This window comes from Anguilla anguilla, chromosome 8 (genome assembly GCF_013347855.1).
Source record: "Anguilla anguilla isolate fAngAng1 chromosome 8, fAngAng1.pri, whole genome shotgun sequence".
Taxonomy (NCBI): Eukaryota; Metazoa; Chordata; class Actinopteri; order Anguilliformes; family Anguillidae; genus Anguilla; species Anguilla anguilla.
Genome location: NC_049208.1, coordinates 12,690,587 through 12,706,764, shown reverse-complemented (window position 1 = coordinate 12,706,764; position 16,178 = coordinate 12,690,587). Strand labels below are relative to the sequence as shown.

Here is a 16,178-nt window from a genome sequence, read left to right as displayed (position 1 = left end):
GAGACCATCCTCCCCATTTTTTACCTGTAATTTTTTATTATTTCATCTAGTTCAAGGACCTGCTGATTACTGACTGCTTGGCATGGGACCTGTCAAACACAAATGCTAATGAGTGCTTTTGTAACCAGGGTTGCGGTTGGCACGGAGCTTGCGTAACCAAGGAGCCGTGCCCGCGAGAAACAGGGAAAAAAAAGGACGCGCCTCCGCTGTTTTTTTTTTTTTGTCCGTTTTTTTTTTTTCTCCTGCCGTTTCATCTTTTTTATTCCCTTTGAAGATCCTGCAGTTGTGTAGCAGATGTTGCGGAAGCCTGGCGAGTTCCCATAATCCCCGCAGCTGCTCCGGCTGATCCCAGATCAGCTGTTAGCATGCCCTGCCAGTCAATAATGCGCAGATCACTGATGCGGGATCAGTAAGGAATGAAGGATCGCTTTTAGTCTCGAATTTTATGACACCTCCCTGCTACCAAATTGCCGGGCTCAGCACGGGAGTTTAATAGATTAGGGTTAGGGTCAGGAGGGGTCAGGTTGGAATCGGGGTTGTGGTTGGGTTTAGGGTCGTCACACCTGTGGGTGAGGTTTCCATATCTGCCCCTGTCAGCAAGCGCCTAATCAGTTCTCTGGGGGTCTATGATCAAACTGTGCAGCACAGAATACCCCCTATTACCCCCCCCCCCATTAACCCCCCCCCCCCCAGCTCCCTCTCCCAGGGTAACATCTTGAACCTGCCATTCAGAACAAGAGAGCCAATAAGGATTGGGGGGGAGGGGGTGATTGGGGGGGTTTTACACGTGCGGCTGGGACTCGGGCTCCGGTGTGTCAGCACGGCGCTCTGACTATATAAGGAGAGGTACAGGACGTGACAGGAATACAGCCCCCCGCAGCAGCTGATACAGGAGTACCGTCATCTGTCCGACCGCTCAGCCGAATGGGGGGGGGGGGGGGGGGGGGGCGAGGGGGTGTGTGTGTGGGGGGGGGAGATTTTGTTTATCACCGGCCGCAACGCCGTTGGCACTGGGTCTCTCCGTTTTAATTCCTCCCCACACTCGTGTTTAAAGCACCAAAGCCCCACTTTCGCCCCAGGGGGTTTTTTTTTCGAGAGGGCTGGCTTTAGGCTTGGTCGTCAGCCAAAAAAAGGATTAAAAAAAGAGCCGTTATAACGTGATAGAGAGGGCGGGCAAATGGAGGAAAATCCACGTGTTTTGAATTGTGGCGGAAAAAAAACACTGACGCACGCTATTAAATCTGACTGGGTGAAATGGCCACCTATCTGTCGTCAGTGGGCCTTACAAGACACACGATGACAAGAGCGACCAAGATTTACTGCCCTCAGCTTTTCACCGCCGGGCACATGTACCCCTTTCACCCATCCGTTGGGTAAAAACACACTCCGTTATTAGCAACAGAGAAGCAGAAGATTAATTACAAAAAAAACATGCAAATATTAGGCTGCTTTTCTTTAAAATTGATTGTGATTGATTAGCCTTGAAAGATTATAGCTTGAAAGTAGTTTGAAGATTTCCTGCAAAACAGAATCTTCCATCTGGCAGGTTAAGCATGATGCCCTCGGTCAGACTCAGATATAATTCATTGTGCGTGCCATTCCTGGCTCTGTTGGAATATGAAATCTAAAATTAGTTCAGCTGATGCAATTGCAGTGTCTGCTTACTTCATATTGTTTTTAAATTGCTGATGACAACAACACGTACACACGCGTGTCCTATTAAGGAAACAAACACTAATTAATCAAAATTAGCTTCAGTTAGGTTGAAGAGTGTGTCTAATATTTTGGCCGATATCCAAAACTTTCTTCTTGAATTTAGACAAGGCTTTTTTTTCCAGCAGTGGATGAGCCATATTAAAAACTTTAATTAATCTATAAGAACTCCATAAAAGAAGATTGTAATGTATCTAAACCCACAGATTTAATAAAGTTTGTTATGGCAGTGACTGGATTAAACTGGACTTGGATATAGTGATTTTTATCTTATACTGAGTGTCTACATACTGATACAGCAGACAAAGGTAACAATAGCCTAGTTAGTGCAGTAGAATGCACTAAGGTGTCAATCATCCTTGCAGAAAGGGTACATAAGCAGCATAACACTGAGGGATATGTTTTATTGCTGTTTCTGTATGCATATCATATGAACAATTTATTGAAAAGCCCAAGGTGTAGCGTGTTGTGAATGCCATATCTGCAATAACTATGGAGTATGATGCGTACACAAAAGGGCTTGCATACAGGAAGTGATGTTATGACCTCGGAAGTATATCTTTAGTATACATCTACAATAGTTGCCCAGTATAATAGTGTTTCAAGACCAGAAAAAAATAGCACAGTAGAATCTTCCAGGGCATTCATTATTTTTGTCGGAAAGTGTGCTGAGAGATAGCCTATATATTATGCGGCCAGACTTCTTGGCTTGTCATCAGCTGCTTTAATTGGTCAATTAGAATAAGTTCTGAGTAAAAACAAAACCAGCAGACTGTAGCTTTCCAGTGCTGCAACTGCAGACCCTGCCTCTAAGGATTACTGCTCTGTGAACGGCATGGCTGCAGTATCTCTCTTCTTCAGTTGTGTCTACATTCAAAGGCATAAGTACAGGAAGTAACATAATGAGCCAGGAGGTGTATCTGGTGTATATGGTAAATATGTGGGTTATCTTCACATATACAAGGCCAGCCATTGCACAGTATGACCACTTGAATCAGTGAGTAATCTTGTGTTCCGTTTCTGTCATACAGGCCCTAGGTCAAATTGAGCACTTGGCTTTGTTTATTTCAGCTTTTCCGTGTAAATTGAGCCACCACTTTACCTGGAAAAATAAGGAAAACGCAGCTCTTGTGCACGAATGTGTCACGCTCAGTTGAAAGGAGTACATTGCAGTTAGATATAATCTGATCTCTGGTGTGGCTTCAGGGCTGTTAAAGTCATTAGGCCGTGTCTTTCATGGTGGTGTAAGAGCAGCATGACACGAGCTGAACCGCCATCATGTACAGTGATGTTAAATCAGACCCGTGTCTGATATCCCGGTTCCCTTAAGGTTATTCGCATCGATCTTAAAGGAATAGCTCCTTCGCTGAGGTTCTTTTAATGTTATTTCTGTTTTAATGTAGGATTTTGATTGGCCCAGACAGTTCTCATGTGCAATGTAGGATATTTTAGATATTAAGAGGAGTTTCTCACAGCCTTTACAATGCTGGGTATATGTGAATTTGGGGGATTGTGGTCATTTAAAGCAAAGAAAGTACACTTAAATTAATTCCAATGCAGAGTGTACTGGGACAGTAGGCTTCCAGAGGCTGTACATATGAGCAGATTAGTTTTACAGTATACTGTGATAATATGATGAACTGGTAAACTTATTAGTTTATAACGGCACCAAGCACCCTGTCTAATCCTCTGTGCCTTGAATACAAAGAGAAGATACCCAGATAACAAGGCCAGATCTGTACCAAGTCCTGCCTGGCAGTGCGAACTTCGGGCCAGAATCGGTCCAGATCCGGCCCGGAGTCACTTGCTATCTGGGCATTTTCAACATCTGATGAATGAGTCTGCCTTAAAAGAGCAGACCTGTGAGGTTTGGGCGAGTGCTCTTCGTCTGTAGGGGAACGCCTGTACCCCAGCAAAGGATCGCTGGAGCGGTGGAGCCAGCACCAGGGAGGTCTTTTTACGCTTCTGTTTCCTGGGAGAGTTCCGTGAGCCGACTGGCAACACACTAAACCCATAAAGCTGGTTTTAGGCACGGTAATTAGCATGCTCAAGTTGAGTTCATGTGTCCTTGCATCTCATCAAGGTTAAAATGATTCAGTTCAAGATTATCTCTCCTGACTCTCAGTTTCTTTAGATGCGCAGGAGTCTGTATGGTAAGTTATACACACGCTAACACACACATATATAGGCCTGTATATAGAATGCATGCCTGTGCTTCAAGCCAGCTGTATCTGTATGTATTTACACATGCATGTATCTCTGTGTGCACTGGCGCACATTAGCATACTTTATGTAACCAAAGCACCATGGGAAAAAAAAGATGAATCAGAAAAGGTCACATGCCGTGCTGCGGACTCCTGTGGCGGCTCTGTGCATTTGTAAGAGAAGCTTCTGATCTCTTTCTATCCCATGAATACTCCTGTCGCACTGCCGTGCGGCGTCCCAAATGTTAACACTGTTATTCCTAATACGATCGTGAGCTGTAGCCTCGTGCAGCCATGATGTAAATGGATCTTATTTACCTGTGGAAAACGTCTACCTGTCAAAACACCGACAGACACAGTTAAGACGTGTTAGAGAAGCTTTTCTTACTCCCAAAGAAAAGTCAGTACGGTACTACTCAGTCCAGAACTGGGAAATGGCTAGTGTCCCGTGTTTGTCACAACATGTAAATAATAGAGAGTTAATCATATTTCATTAGTTGCTTTTTTTAATGCTTTCTCCCCCTTTTGCTCATCGCCGCCTATGTTGTAAATTCAGAAAGGCGCAGAAGGAGTATGCGCTGTCCTCCGAAGCGCGTTGTCCCTGCTGAGTGACAGGCGAGGTCACTGGTGCGCAACGAGGCGTTGTCGAGAGGTACAGGACGTGACAGCCAAACCCAGCCAAACCCAGCCAAACCCTCCCTCCCCAGGTGGCGCTCACGCCAGGTGTGTGTCGCCCTGGGGGGGGCTCACAGCTGCAGTCGCGGCCGCACTGACGGGGTCCGGGTTCGATGCCAGCCCCGTGAGGCTCGTCCATGCACTAGAACAGCCATCACAGGATGAGCCACTCAACTCCCTTAAAGCACATTGCTGATGAATATGAGTGCGTCTCTTCCTCTGTCTGTGGTATTACTGATTGACTTGTAGCTGGGTGCAACCTGCAGTGGACTTTACATCCGTATGTTCAGACTATACCTTGGTCCCCAGAGCCTTGGACGTGTCCCATGCTATCGCAAAGTGTGTGTTCACTCAAACAACTGTGTGAACTCTCATATGAGAGTAGTACTGCTGCTTTCGGAGACCTATATGAGCACATCATCCAAGATGGTTAAGATGCTAGTTTACTTCACTCAAGGATGCTGTTAGACATTTCATATCCTAGTCACTGAGTAGAGCATCTACAAAACAAGTGATGATGATGATTTTTCTTTGTATTAGTATTAGCAGTAGCAGTATTAATATGAGATTATTGTGATATCAGTGGGGTGGTTATGCAGTCTTTCTGCTGTGAAGGAAGGCAGTGTAACAGCTGTACGGGGTCCTGCAGCTCCAGGGTGAAAAGAGCAGGTTGTTTACAAGGTAATGCTTGAGAGGAGTTGCAGCCACTTGTGATACTGGAGATCATACAGAAAGGAATCAGCACAGATTGTGTGTAGGAGTTGGTGTTTCATTGCCCACATCACAGTATTTGGACAGTTCTAGTTCTTCTCTAGTTTGGTAAATTCACTAAATGCCTGTGTCACGATTCTTTTTTTTTTTCCAATTCCAAAGTGGATGAATGACAGTAATTAACATTATTAAAGCTAACCAAAAACTGCAATAATATTTTACATTTTGTTAGCTCTGAGGCGTTACCCCCCTCTGAGGTGTGTGTGTGTGTGTGTGTGTATGTGTGCGAGTGCGAGTGTGCGTGTGTTTGAGTGCGTGCATCTATGCATGCATGCGTATGTGTGTGTATATATATGTCTAAGCTGTGCTCTCATTAAAAACCACTCAATTTCGTCAGTCCTGCTCCTGTTGCCTGGAGATTCTGCCTTTCTTCAGCAGATTCGACACCAGATGAAATGCTGCACTAAGTAGGTAAAATGTACTTACCGAGGGCCTTAGCCTATGTGAGGGGTTTGTTTGTTTTGTTGTTTAAATCAATTTAAAGCAGCTTTTTCAGTCTGCGGTCCACCAGCTGAATGGTCTGGTCAGTATGGTCAGTGGAGTACACGTGAGGCCACATTGAGCCATTATCTTCTTGACCAATTAAAATTAAATCGTTGGAAATATTTGTTTTGCTACAGCCAACATCTTGTGTACATTTTTGGATGAAACCTTGAGTAGATCTGGCCCTTAATGCACTGCTGGTGTGGGCTGAGTGCACTTGGACAGTCTCGCCAAGTGTGGATCGCTCTCCCAAGGGGATGTTACTGTTGGAAACACAGTGTGTTCTGAGGATCTGTCATCTGACATCTCCAAGGGCCTAGACTTTGTGTGTGTGTGTTTCTTTTTTTTTTTTACATGACCACTGTGCCCGCAGCAGACTCCTTATAACTGTGCTGGCTTGGTTCATTATTGGCACAGGGGCCAGGTGATGTGGTGTAGTGCTTGTCCTACCCCTCCCCCAGCTTGCATAAAGTAGATAGTGGATGAGCGTTGTCATGGTGATTGTTCTAGGCTAGCTCTTCAACCCTACAGTTTTTGTTGTAACCAAGAAACTGATTTTGCTGGCGTTACTATTTTTTTGTAAGTTGTGTTTAATTATATAAACAGCTGTAAATCCTCCAGTTTGGCTGTGTATTTGACTTATTTATACATTTATTTGTTTACAATAATGTTTTAATGTGGCTTTAATCTAATCCCTGTGCTTTCTAACTGAGCAATGACAATGCCCAATATATATTTTTTTACAGACTTTATACATCTATGGACATCTATAGGATGTGTGAATACAGTGGTTGTGTGTGTATGCACGTATGTGTGCACTGTATGGATTGTGATTGTACATCTATAGGATGTATGAATATCATAATAATATCAGCACCGATTCTAAATCACGAGTAAAATACGAGATGTATATTAGAACGTGTAGGCTATATGTAGCCTAGCTCGGGTGCAGACTTGTCTGCAACCTGAAATATGCACTTTGGATGACATTATTTTATGTTGTGCTGTTAAAAAAAACTAACCCTGTGATAATTCTGACTCATAAGCAGGGAAGGTGCTGTAAAAGATTAATATTAATATGAATATGAATTATTGGACTGACACCTGTGGAGAGATGCTGTGTTCTGTGTTATGTGGGCCCAGGTACAGTGACAGCGGTGTTATATTACCAGTGTCTTGCAATCACTCTGGTTTACAGTATCAGCGGCATGGATTCAGTAAATCTTTTGTCTTTCGCTTTATTTTACTAATAATTGCAAGTGTTTGCAGTTTTCCAAGTTCAGAAATTTGTGAAGAGAAAAAGTGTAACTAGGACACTTTTTTATGTTTTGCTTTAAGGTATTTAGCAGATACGTCATGTTAGGTGAGCTGATATGGGTAAATTCATCTTTAATATGTAGAATCATCTTGTTTCCTTACAAGATGTAGGCCTATTACTGCAACTGTTAAGGTTAGTTGTAATGTTCAGACCTACAATGAAATATAAGGATGCATGTAAAGGAACAAGGAACATAATTACAGTGCAAGACAATCACAGTGCCGGAGACATCTCAAACACAGAAAATAAGCCACTGAATTTGCAGGGTACATGTAATCCATTTACTATGCTGCTATATGCATGAATAAAGAAGGATTTGGTATTCCTAGTTTTCAATAGCATTACTAGCAGGCCTAAACCAGGCACGACCAATTTCTCTTTGAAAGGAATGTATGATAATGTCACGTGACACTTAACTGCCTTAATATTATTTTCGGTAATCTAAATGAGAAAATACTTTTAAACCGTGCACTTATTGCACCATGTGGGTTTAAAGATTCAAATTAAATTTAGATGATTAAAATTGATGGTTGCGTTTGTTCTTTTGGAAGTGAAGCAAAAACTTGTGGCAACACTCATAAGTTCACAAACCACTCAATAAAATGCACAAACTGCATGGGGTTCTTGGTGTCTTTAAACGAGTAGAGGGCTATGCATGAATTAGAGCAGGTGAAGAGAATGGTTTCAGGGCAGGAAATTTACTTTCATCCACTGACCACAGTGGCTGGGGCACCTCAAAATTCCTCAGCGAATTTCACAGTTTTACCAGACCACTAGATAATTAGAATAGAACAGGACCTCCTGTTCTATTCTGAGTGATGGGTGGTTACCTGCCAACGTGGCTGGCGCAGCAGAGAAGCGTACCAGCCACAGATTAAATGCATTTGGCAGGTGGCTGGTGTTCATTTCCCACCATAGCTGGTTTGCGTCCCTGACTTGAGGAGAAGATGGAGGCGGCAGCCGTGCGCCTGGGCCGCCCCTGAGTTTGTGTGAGATGGTGTCTCGGGGCAAATTCCTTTCTGGAACGTCCTGTCGTATGAGCGCTCCTTAGCAGCAGGGGGTAGGGGGTGGTGGGTAGCGGGTGGGGTGCGGGCTGGCTGCGGGGGAAGGGGGAACGTGGGTCTGGGTAGGACAGCGTCAGCATGTGCCTCTGAGAGTCTCCAAATAGGCCAGGGCTCCCAGAGACCGCCCCGCGAGCGTGCGCCCCGCTCAGACTGGCACGAACAGCCCCGAAAAGAGGCCAGGGTCTGAAATTTAAGAAGGCCCTAAAATTAGAGGGGTGCTCGGATGGATGGCCCTGTAGTCTTAAATACTCTGGAGTCCCACGGAGGGACACACACAAATAGATTCTACCCGGCTCGCGCACACAGACGTAAACCCCTCGCTTGCTTCGGCAAAGAGAGATTCCAGTTCGCCTGTCAGGCCTGGCGTGATATTCAGCCAATCTCAGAAGTCCGACGTGCTTAACATATCCTCTCAACCACTCCCTAACCCCCCCCCCCCCCCCCCAAAAAAAAGATAACTGATGTGCCTTTCTCTCTGCAGCTTGACCAAACTTTGTAGCAGACCTGTCCATTACACACCACTTTTGCCCCTAGGTGGGATGTGTAATAATGGTGTAATGTGAGTCAGGTCTTTGGTCAAAAATTCCCTGCCATCCCCAAAGCTTTGTCTGTGCGTTATGGTGATAAAAGAACATGTAATTGTGCAGTTACCGATTTGAATTCATGCCGAGCTTTGAAGTTGTACGCTTGCACTAAGGTACTTTCTTACCTAAATTGCTTCAGATAATTTCTAGCTTTGTTAATGGTTAACGTGTAAAGCTGTGGCATAAAATGAGGGTGTTTGCTGAGTTGTATTTATAACCATTTTTGCACTGAGTTGAACTGAGCAGGAACAGGGAAATGTTCACACTCTCACCAGCAGCATCGTTGTGACCTCTTCTGCATTCTGTTCTGTGAGATAGCCATCTGAGAACCAGTGGCGCTCCATGGCCAGGTTTGAGTTGCCCTATATTCACTGTGGCCCTCCGGGGCCAGGGTTGAGTAGCTCTGCAGGTACTCTGGCCCTCCAGGATCATGATTGAATAGCCCTGTAGGCGATATACAAACATCTACCTGAATTAAAGCGCTGTGCTAATGTTAAAGGCAGAAAGGAATTGCCAGCTGTAAATTCCATTATACTTTTAAAAACCTCACAGTTCTTTAATCAGTACGTTTTTCTCAGATGGATTCCTGAAAAGATCCCAAGTGCATGCCTGGCCTTACTGGTGGAATTTCATATCGTTTGTGAAACAGGGAGGCCTTGGTTTTCTGGCCGTGAGTTCTGTGGGAATCAGCTTTCTGAAATGAAGCAGCTCCATCTCCCAGGCAGCGCTTACACCCTTCCGCTGGGGTGAAGGCCATCTGCCCCGGCCTCTGCCCGGTTCCGGGGCTTTTAAAGAGATTTATTTAATACATCTATTTAAAAATCCCCTCTCAGGCCCTGTCCGTAACCTACCCCACCACCCCAGCTGTTCATTTGCAATGCCATAATTTGCCATAAAAAGATTTTTGTTGTTGTTGTTTTTCGAAATGTGTCCCGCGTTTTTTCTTGTCCTGAGAGATCTGTGTATTGTATTGCAGGATTTCTAAAGACTCTATCTCTATATATCTCTTTCTCTGTCTCTCTCTCTTGCTCTATCTGTCTCGCTCTCTCCTTCTCTCTCTTCCCCCCCCCTCTGTCTCTATCCCCCCCCCCTTGATTTACTTTTTCTCTGAAGTCAAGCGGGCAGTGCAATGAGAGACACTCAGCTGCCTGATGTCCAGGTCAAAGTTCTGTACTTTTGCTTCTGTTACCTGCTTTGTGCCATGACACGTTTCCAAATTTTGAGTATTCATCAAATTTAATGAAATAAAAAAAACAGTGGGTAGAACTGAAGCTCAGCACTGAGCTCACACGGTTTCCATTAGTGATAAGATGTGTCTGTCATTAATTGCATTCCCCCCTGCCCCCACATCCTAATGGGCTGTGGTTCTGCTTTGTCTAGAACCGCGCATGCCAGGGCCAAAGCAGACGCTGCTGACCAGGCTTCAAAGATCGCCATCCAGGATGCCGAAATTGCCAGAGCAGTGGCCAGGGACCTTTCTCCAAGTTTTCACCAACCAGGTAACCTGCCAAACACAAGTCCAAAGACGTCTAAGGGGGGGAAGGAATTATGCACACATGCTCATACCCTCACATTTTGTGACTTTGAAGATATTTTATATTGAATATAACTAGACTGGGTAGCCCACCTATAGATAATTTGGCAGCCTGACTGACCCCATGGTCCTGCCCTGTGCTTAAAGGTTGATGCTGTCAAAAGACACCTGTGGTTCTGTTTGACTTAATAAAACACATGGAAGGCTTTTGATTGGATGCTTTGTCAGACCCAGTTTTGGTGTGTTTTGGTGTTCTCTCTGGCTTATGATCAGATCACCTTTCCAACTGCAATTGCGTAGCCTACATAGAAAATGATCAAAGACTGGACACTTTATTTAATGCTGGGTATGCTAACAGGATATCTGAATATTTTTGCCAGGATAACTGATTCTAGCACTTATTTGTGCTGTTGCTGACTCAGAGTGGCAGCCATCGTTTTCCCATGGATACTGCTTCACCTATAAGCCCACTGAATGCTTAATTTCCGTACTTAATTTCACGTTACACTGATTTAGAGCAGGTGTGAAATGGCTGTAATGTAATGTCATTTTAGTTATCATGTGTTGTCAATGACTCACTGATCTTAAACAATCAGCGTTTGGCTATGGAGACCAGTCTCTTGACTGGCTCTCACGGGTCGTTGATTGACAGCTGGGAGCCATTGTGATGCTCACAATGTTCTACCTCCGGCCATCGCCGCTGTTTATTGTTCAGGGAACAGGCGTTGGGTACGCTTTCAGGAACTGGCGTGTTTGTATCAGCTAATTTGGCTGTCAGGTGCGGCTCATTCAGCTCTTTGTACAGAGTACCTCCTGCTGTCTTCTCAGTCGCGGACGTAATCCACGGTTAAACTCGCTGTTGGCTGGTGGAAAATGTTTGAGCACGTGAGGCGAGCCTCTGCCAGGGACAAAAGTGCAGGGATTAGCGCCGCTGGTCCAGGCACAGTCAGCGTCGGATTGGTGGTCCTGGCTTCTCCTCACTGTCTGCCCTCAGCCAATGAGAGGACAGAGGGTGGCCACGCTCCCCCTAGGCTCAACATTTTGGACCTGAATATTTGTCTTGAAAATTTGAATCGGAGTGAAATAAGCTCATTAGGATTTTTTTCTCTAATTGTTTTTCTACTTCTATTTTTAAATTAATTAAAATGTTAATGTTTAAATGTGTTAAAAAAAAATGTAAAAAAACGGTGAAAAAAACTAGAGTTTAATGTATTTGTTAGTTAAGTTAGAGACAAATTAATTTTTTTAATAGGAGCCAGATTGAGTTAATTTAGCCTTAATTAGTCTTGGCTTCATCCTAGAATTTCAAAAGCTTGATGTTTCATTGTTAGTTATAGAAATTATTGATTTGGAATAAAATATTTACCAAGAATGTCTTTGTGAAATATGTAGCAGTTTTGGGCTTGCAGGCCCCGTTTTAACAACGCACAATCATTCATGCCAAGCGCCGGGTTCATGTAAAATATCAAATGCTAATTTTTTTGACCGGAGCTATCTTTTAAATCACTGGTAATCCCCAGTCACTCGAGCTCACACCAGCGAGTGGGTTTCAGGATGATTTCCAAATGACTCTGGGTCATACAGGTGGTGGAGCAGAGGGGGGAGGGCATAATATCTGTTGAATGACCTCACCTTTTTCCACCCCCAATTCCTAAATATGACTTAGGCTAGCGCCAGGGAGAACTTTTTTTTGAATACATTATTCCAAAAGAATGCATTCCTGTTGTGTGCCTGGCAGGAGATAATCCGTACTTAGCACCTCTTTTATTGAATTGTATTGAAGGAAAATTGAATAATGTTCTGGTGCAGCTCATAAGTAGAGCAGAGGTCATCATCTGTGAATCATTAGATAGCAGAATTATATTTTGTTGAAGCTAATGGAGTAGAGTGGAGGTCATATTTTAGTGTGTATCTTTAAAGCCACAGTGCTTAGCCTGCATTGGTTCAGGAAATATCCTGCCGGACAAATATGCACAAGTAATGTAATGTACCTGTAGTTACTATGACAACTCTTAAGATGTGTATGACTCCCTGGATGAACTTGCACAAGTACATGGACAGGTGGACAGACAAGTAGAGAGACAGACATATAGAAGGACAGTTATATTCATAGACATTTACTTAAAATATTGGTTTTATTGAGTAGCCTTTCAAACACGCTTCTTTATCAACAGATTTAAAATTTCTTGTCGAAAAGAAAATTCACAGAATACAAAAACATTTATCACCATATCTGATGGAAAGATAAATGTTGAGCTTCTTTGACATTTATTAATACATTTATAAAATATTTTTTGAGGATATTTTCATAGTGCTGTTTAGGTGAGTTTTCGAAAAGACCCCCAAAAGCTGTGAAATAAATATTCTGAGAAAATGTAATGTTAGACTGCAACCATTGAGAGGTGTGCTATGGGTCACAATGGTCTGTTTGTGGTGGAAACTGAGCTTTAAGGAGGAGACTGAGAAGGAAGACTTTAAAAGCCCTGTTGTTCAACCTGAAACTGGAAGCCTAAGAGTGCATGGCATTGTGACGGTGCTTGAGCTTTACCGAGGATGAAAAAAGGACATTTCCTCCTGTAAAACCTCAGTTTTGAATAGCCTTTTTAGTGAAGGAGTATCTGTGGTAATATACAAGATACAGTGTATATAGTCCAGACCAGAGTTCATACTTAATATCATATTTTAATTTGACTACATTAACCAATTCAGTGTTTTTTTTTTTTAATGAATGAATTTCGGTGATAGGCAAGATTAAAAAATGGACAAGAAAGAAAAGTGCTTGATATGGAAAAAACACTTGACTTCATGTGTCATGTTTATTAACAGTAAGTACACAGCATGGCTTCAGTCCAGGCCTACGTTTTGACACGGAGGACCATAAGAGAGGTGTAGCTGAAAACTGGCCTTGAAGGTGGAGGTGTCTCTGTACAGCCAGCTCGAGAGGGCGAAGGGTGTCAGGGGTGGTTTAGGCGAGGGCGGGGGGGGTGGGGGCGGAATACCTTTGCTCTCAGTCTGGACCAACTGCGAGCAGCTGTCCATTCCTTCAGAGAGCCCGTCCAATCAGGCTCCTCCCCCCTCTCTCCCTTCCTCCCTCATTTTTAACCCCATCTTTAGCTTTCAGTCTTTAAATCTTTCTTTCCTTCATGTTCTTTTTTTATTATTTTGTATTTTTTTATTTTATTTTATTTTTGTTTGTAACTGTACGTACATATATTTTTGCCAGTAATAATGTATCCTTAAGAACAGAGTCTGTTAAAAAAAAAACAGCCTGCAATTTTACTGAAGCGATTCAGGTTTAGCACAAAACTCAACTGCAGTGCTCCTCCCGGGAATTGAACCTAGAGCCAGTGCCCAGAAGCCCAGTTTGAAACGCCTACCTAAACAATGACACTACTTCTACATTATGAAACAGGTTTTGTCCTGGCAAAACCAGACTAACTCATTAATTGGTGACTGTAGCATTAGGATCTGCTCCCAGGTATCAAAGTGAGGTTTCATGATTTTCTGGAGCAAAGATTTTATGGGACAGTAGCAATTCAGGGCAGAGATGCTTCTCTCGGAGCGTCGAGCTCAGAGTTGGCCACCCTTTAGAAGTGGCTAATTAGCTGAGGAGAGCCTGCTCAGATCAGTGGGATTAGCAGGCGTGTAATGCTAGGTACCGCAACTTATGGTGCATGGCAGTGCGCTCTAAGCCTGGATCAGAATGCAAGCAAGTAATCCAATTATTAGAATGGCTGGATGTGACGGTAAAAAGCGCCTGGTGAGGCTGAAGATGGGCTTGTTGTGTTCTTAAATACTGACAACCGTAAGAGTGGAAGGAGAAGAATCTCTTCCTCTGCCTCTCTTGCTCTCTTTGTTTCTCTCTCTCTCGTTATCACTCTCACTCTTTATCTCGTTTACTCAGACTCTCTGTAAACAGGATCCAAATGAGGACAGTGGCACAGATCCAGTCAACAGTTGTCCTGAACTCTAACTGTCTGAGAACTTTAACTCCAAAATGAATGCAAGCGTTCATTTCAAATGAACAAACTGTTCGGAAACAGTTAGGAAAAAAGCTTCACTCACATTTAATTGTGGGTCAAAGGACACATTGATTGAATAGGTGAATTACAAGAAAATAAATTAAATTGAACCACAAAGACGAGTGGACTTGCAGATTCAGCATTTATCCTCATCGGTCCCAAGCCTGTGTATTTTATGTCTTTGCTGGAATCTCTGCCAGGTTGATGTTATAAAATCTGCTTGAAATAAGACTAAGATTGCAGCGTTGGAAAGTGTCCCTGTCACGTGTCACAGGGTGTGGATTGAATTATTTTCGCTGGGTTTTATTCTGCTGTAGGGCTGGATTTATTTGAGTGCAGCCAGGTCACAAAAAAGACTTAAATCAAATTCTTCCTGGCCTCATTTTTTAGTTCTGAATGCCACAATTCGCCCCTCCTGTGTTACCCCCTACTTCATTTTTTGAGGACCATTTTGAAAAATTAACAAATTTCCTCCAGAAAGAAAGAGCAAGATGTCATAGGTGGTATCTGTTAAGTGCCACATTCTTTGTAACTTTGTTTCAAAGGAGAAACATGCTTTGATAAAAGAACTTCAAAGAAAACACATTGGAATTTATTACAAAAGGACCTTCATTTTCACATGAATTCTTGTTTTGGTCCTTGATTATCTACCAACTCAATTTTAAATTGTAAAGTCTTACCGTGCCAGATATTTAAACCCTATACAGTCATCACCGTTTATTTATTTATTTATTTAACCTTTATTAAGGACGTTCTAACTTTTTAGCTTTTGCTTCCTTTTCCCAGGGCCGGATTATATCAGACAGAGGTTCAGTGATCCCAGGGATATCAAGGAGGTCCCGGTAGAGAAAAAGAAAGAGAAATCCCCCACGGGAAGCCCTCACTTTTACCGAAAAGGCACGACGCCCACCCAGACCCCCAACCAGAGCCCCAACCAAAGTCCCTGCCCCACTCCTCCGCCCTCGCCCCACGCCAGCAAGAAGCACCAGTACAACAGCATCCCCCCCGCCGCCAAGCCCAGCCGACCGGCCGCCATCGAGGCTCCCCCTGCCACCATCACCAAGGCGGGCTCCCGGACTACCGTGAGGCAGGAAGTGGCCCCGCCCAAGCATCCGAAGAAGGCGGAGCACGCCCACGTCAACAGCCCCGGGAACGGGCAGCTGCACTCCGACTACCACAGCTACCTGGTGAGGGCGGACGTGAAGGTCCCGCCGGAGGAGCCGGACGAGGAGGCGCAGCCGAGTCAGCCCGCCCCCGCCGCCAAGCCCCAGACCCAGCCGGCCAGGGCCTACCGCGCGCCCACCCCCAAGCCCGCAGCAGCCAAAGACAGCAGGCCCGAGCCAAAGCTTAAAAAACAGGAATCCCTGAAGCCAAAGAGTCTTGCCGAGACCAAGAGAGCCAGCACGGAGGTCTGTGATGTCGTCAAGGAGGAGTCTGTAAGTTTTCGCTAATTAATATCTCAGACTTTTGCAGAGGAACGTGTGCTGTGTCTGAGGTTTGGTACATTTAGTACATTTTTTAAAATAAATATATACATTTAGAAGTGATCTTTATTACCCCCCCAATCATAATGGGTCAGCTTAAGTATTAGTAATATTAGAGTAGCCATGCAGCGCACTGGTCTAGTCTAAGGATGGGCCCCACGGTCTGGGATCGAATCCGGACTGTGCCAGTGCTGACTGTGGCTCTAGCGTTACCCAGGGATGGGAGGGTTTCAGTAGGCTGGGATGACAGCATCTCATCACTCGCCAGCGACCTCTGCTGGTTGATTGGGCTCTGAAATATCGTCCGTTGAGCTGCACATGAAGTG

General features: G+C 44.2%; 1 protein-coding gene across 1 annotated transcript in view; it reads left to right on the top strand.

The window, feature by feature from the left end:
* jph1b (junctophilin 1b) overlaps positions 1–16,178 on the top strand; it is a 28,857-nt gene that overhangs the window by 11,267 nt on the left and 1,412 nt on the right. The window contains exons 3-4 of the mRNA XM_035431378.1: positions 10,193–10,311; positions 15,155–15,804. Coding sequence (XP_035287269.1) covers positions 10,193–10,311; positions 15,155–15,804 — 769 coding nt within the window. The remainder of the gene's footprint in view (positions 1–10,192; positions 10,312–15,154; positions 15,805–16,178) is intronic.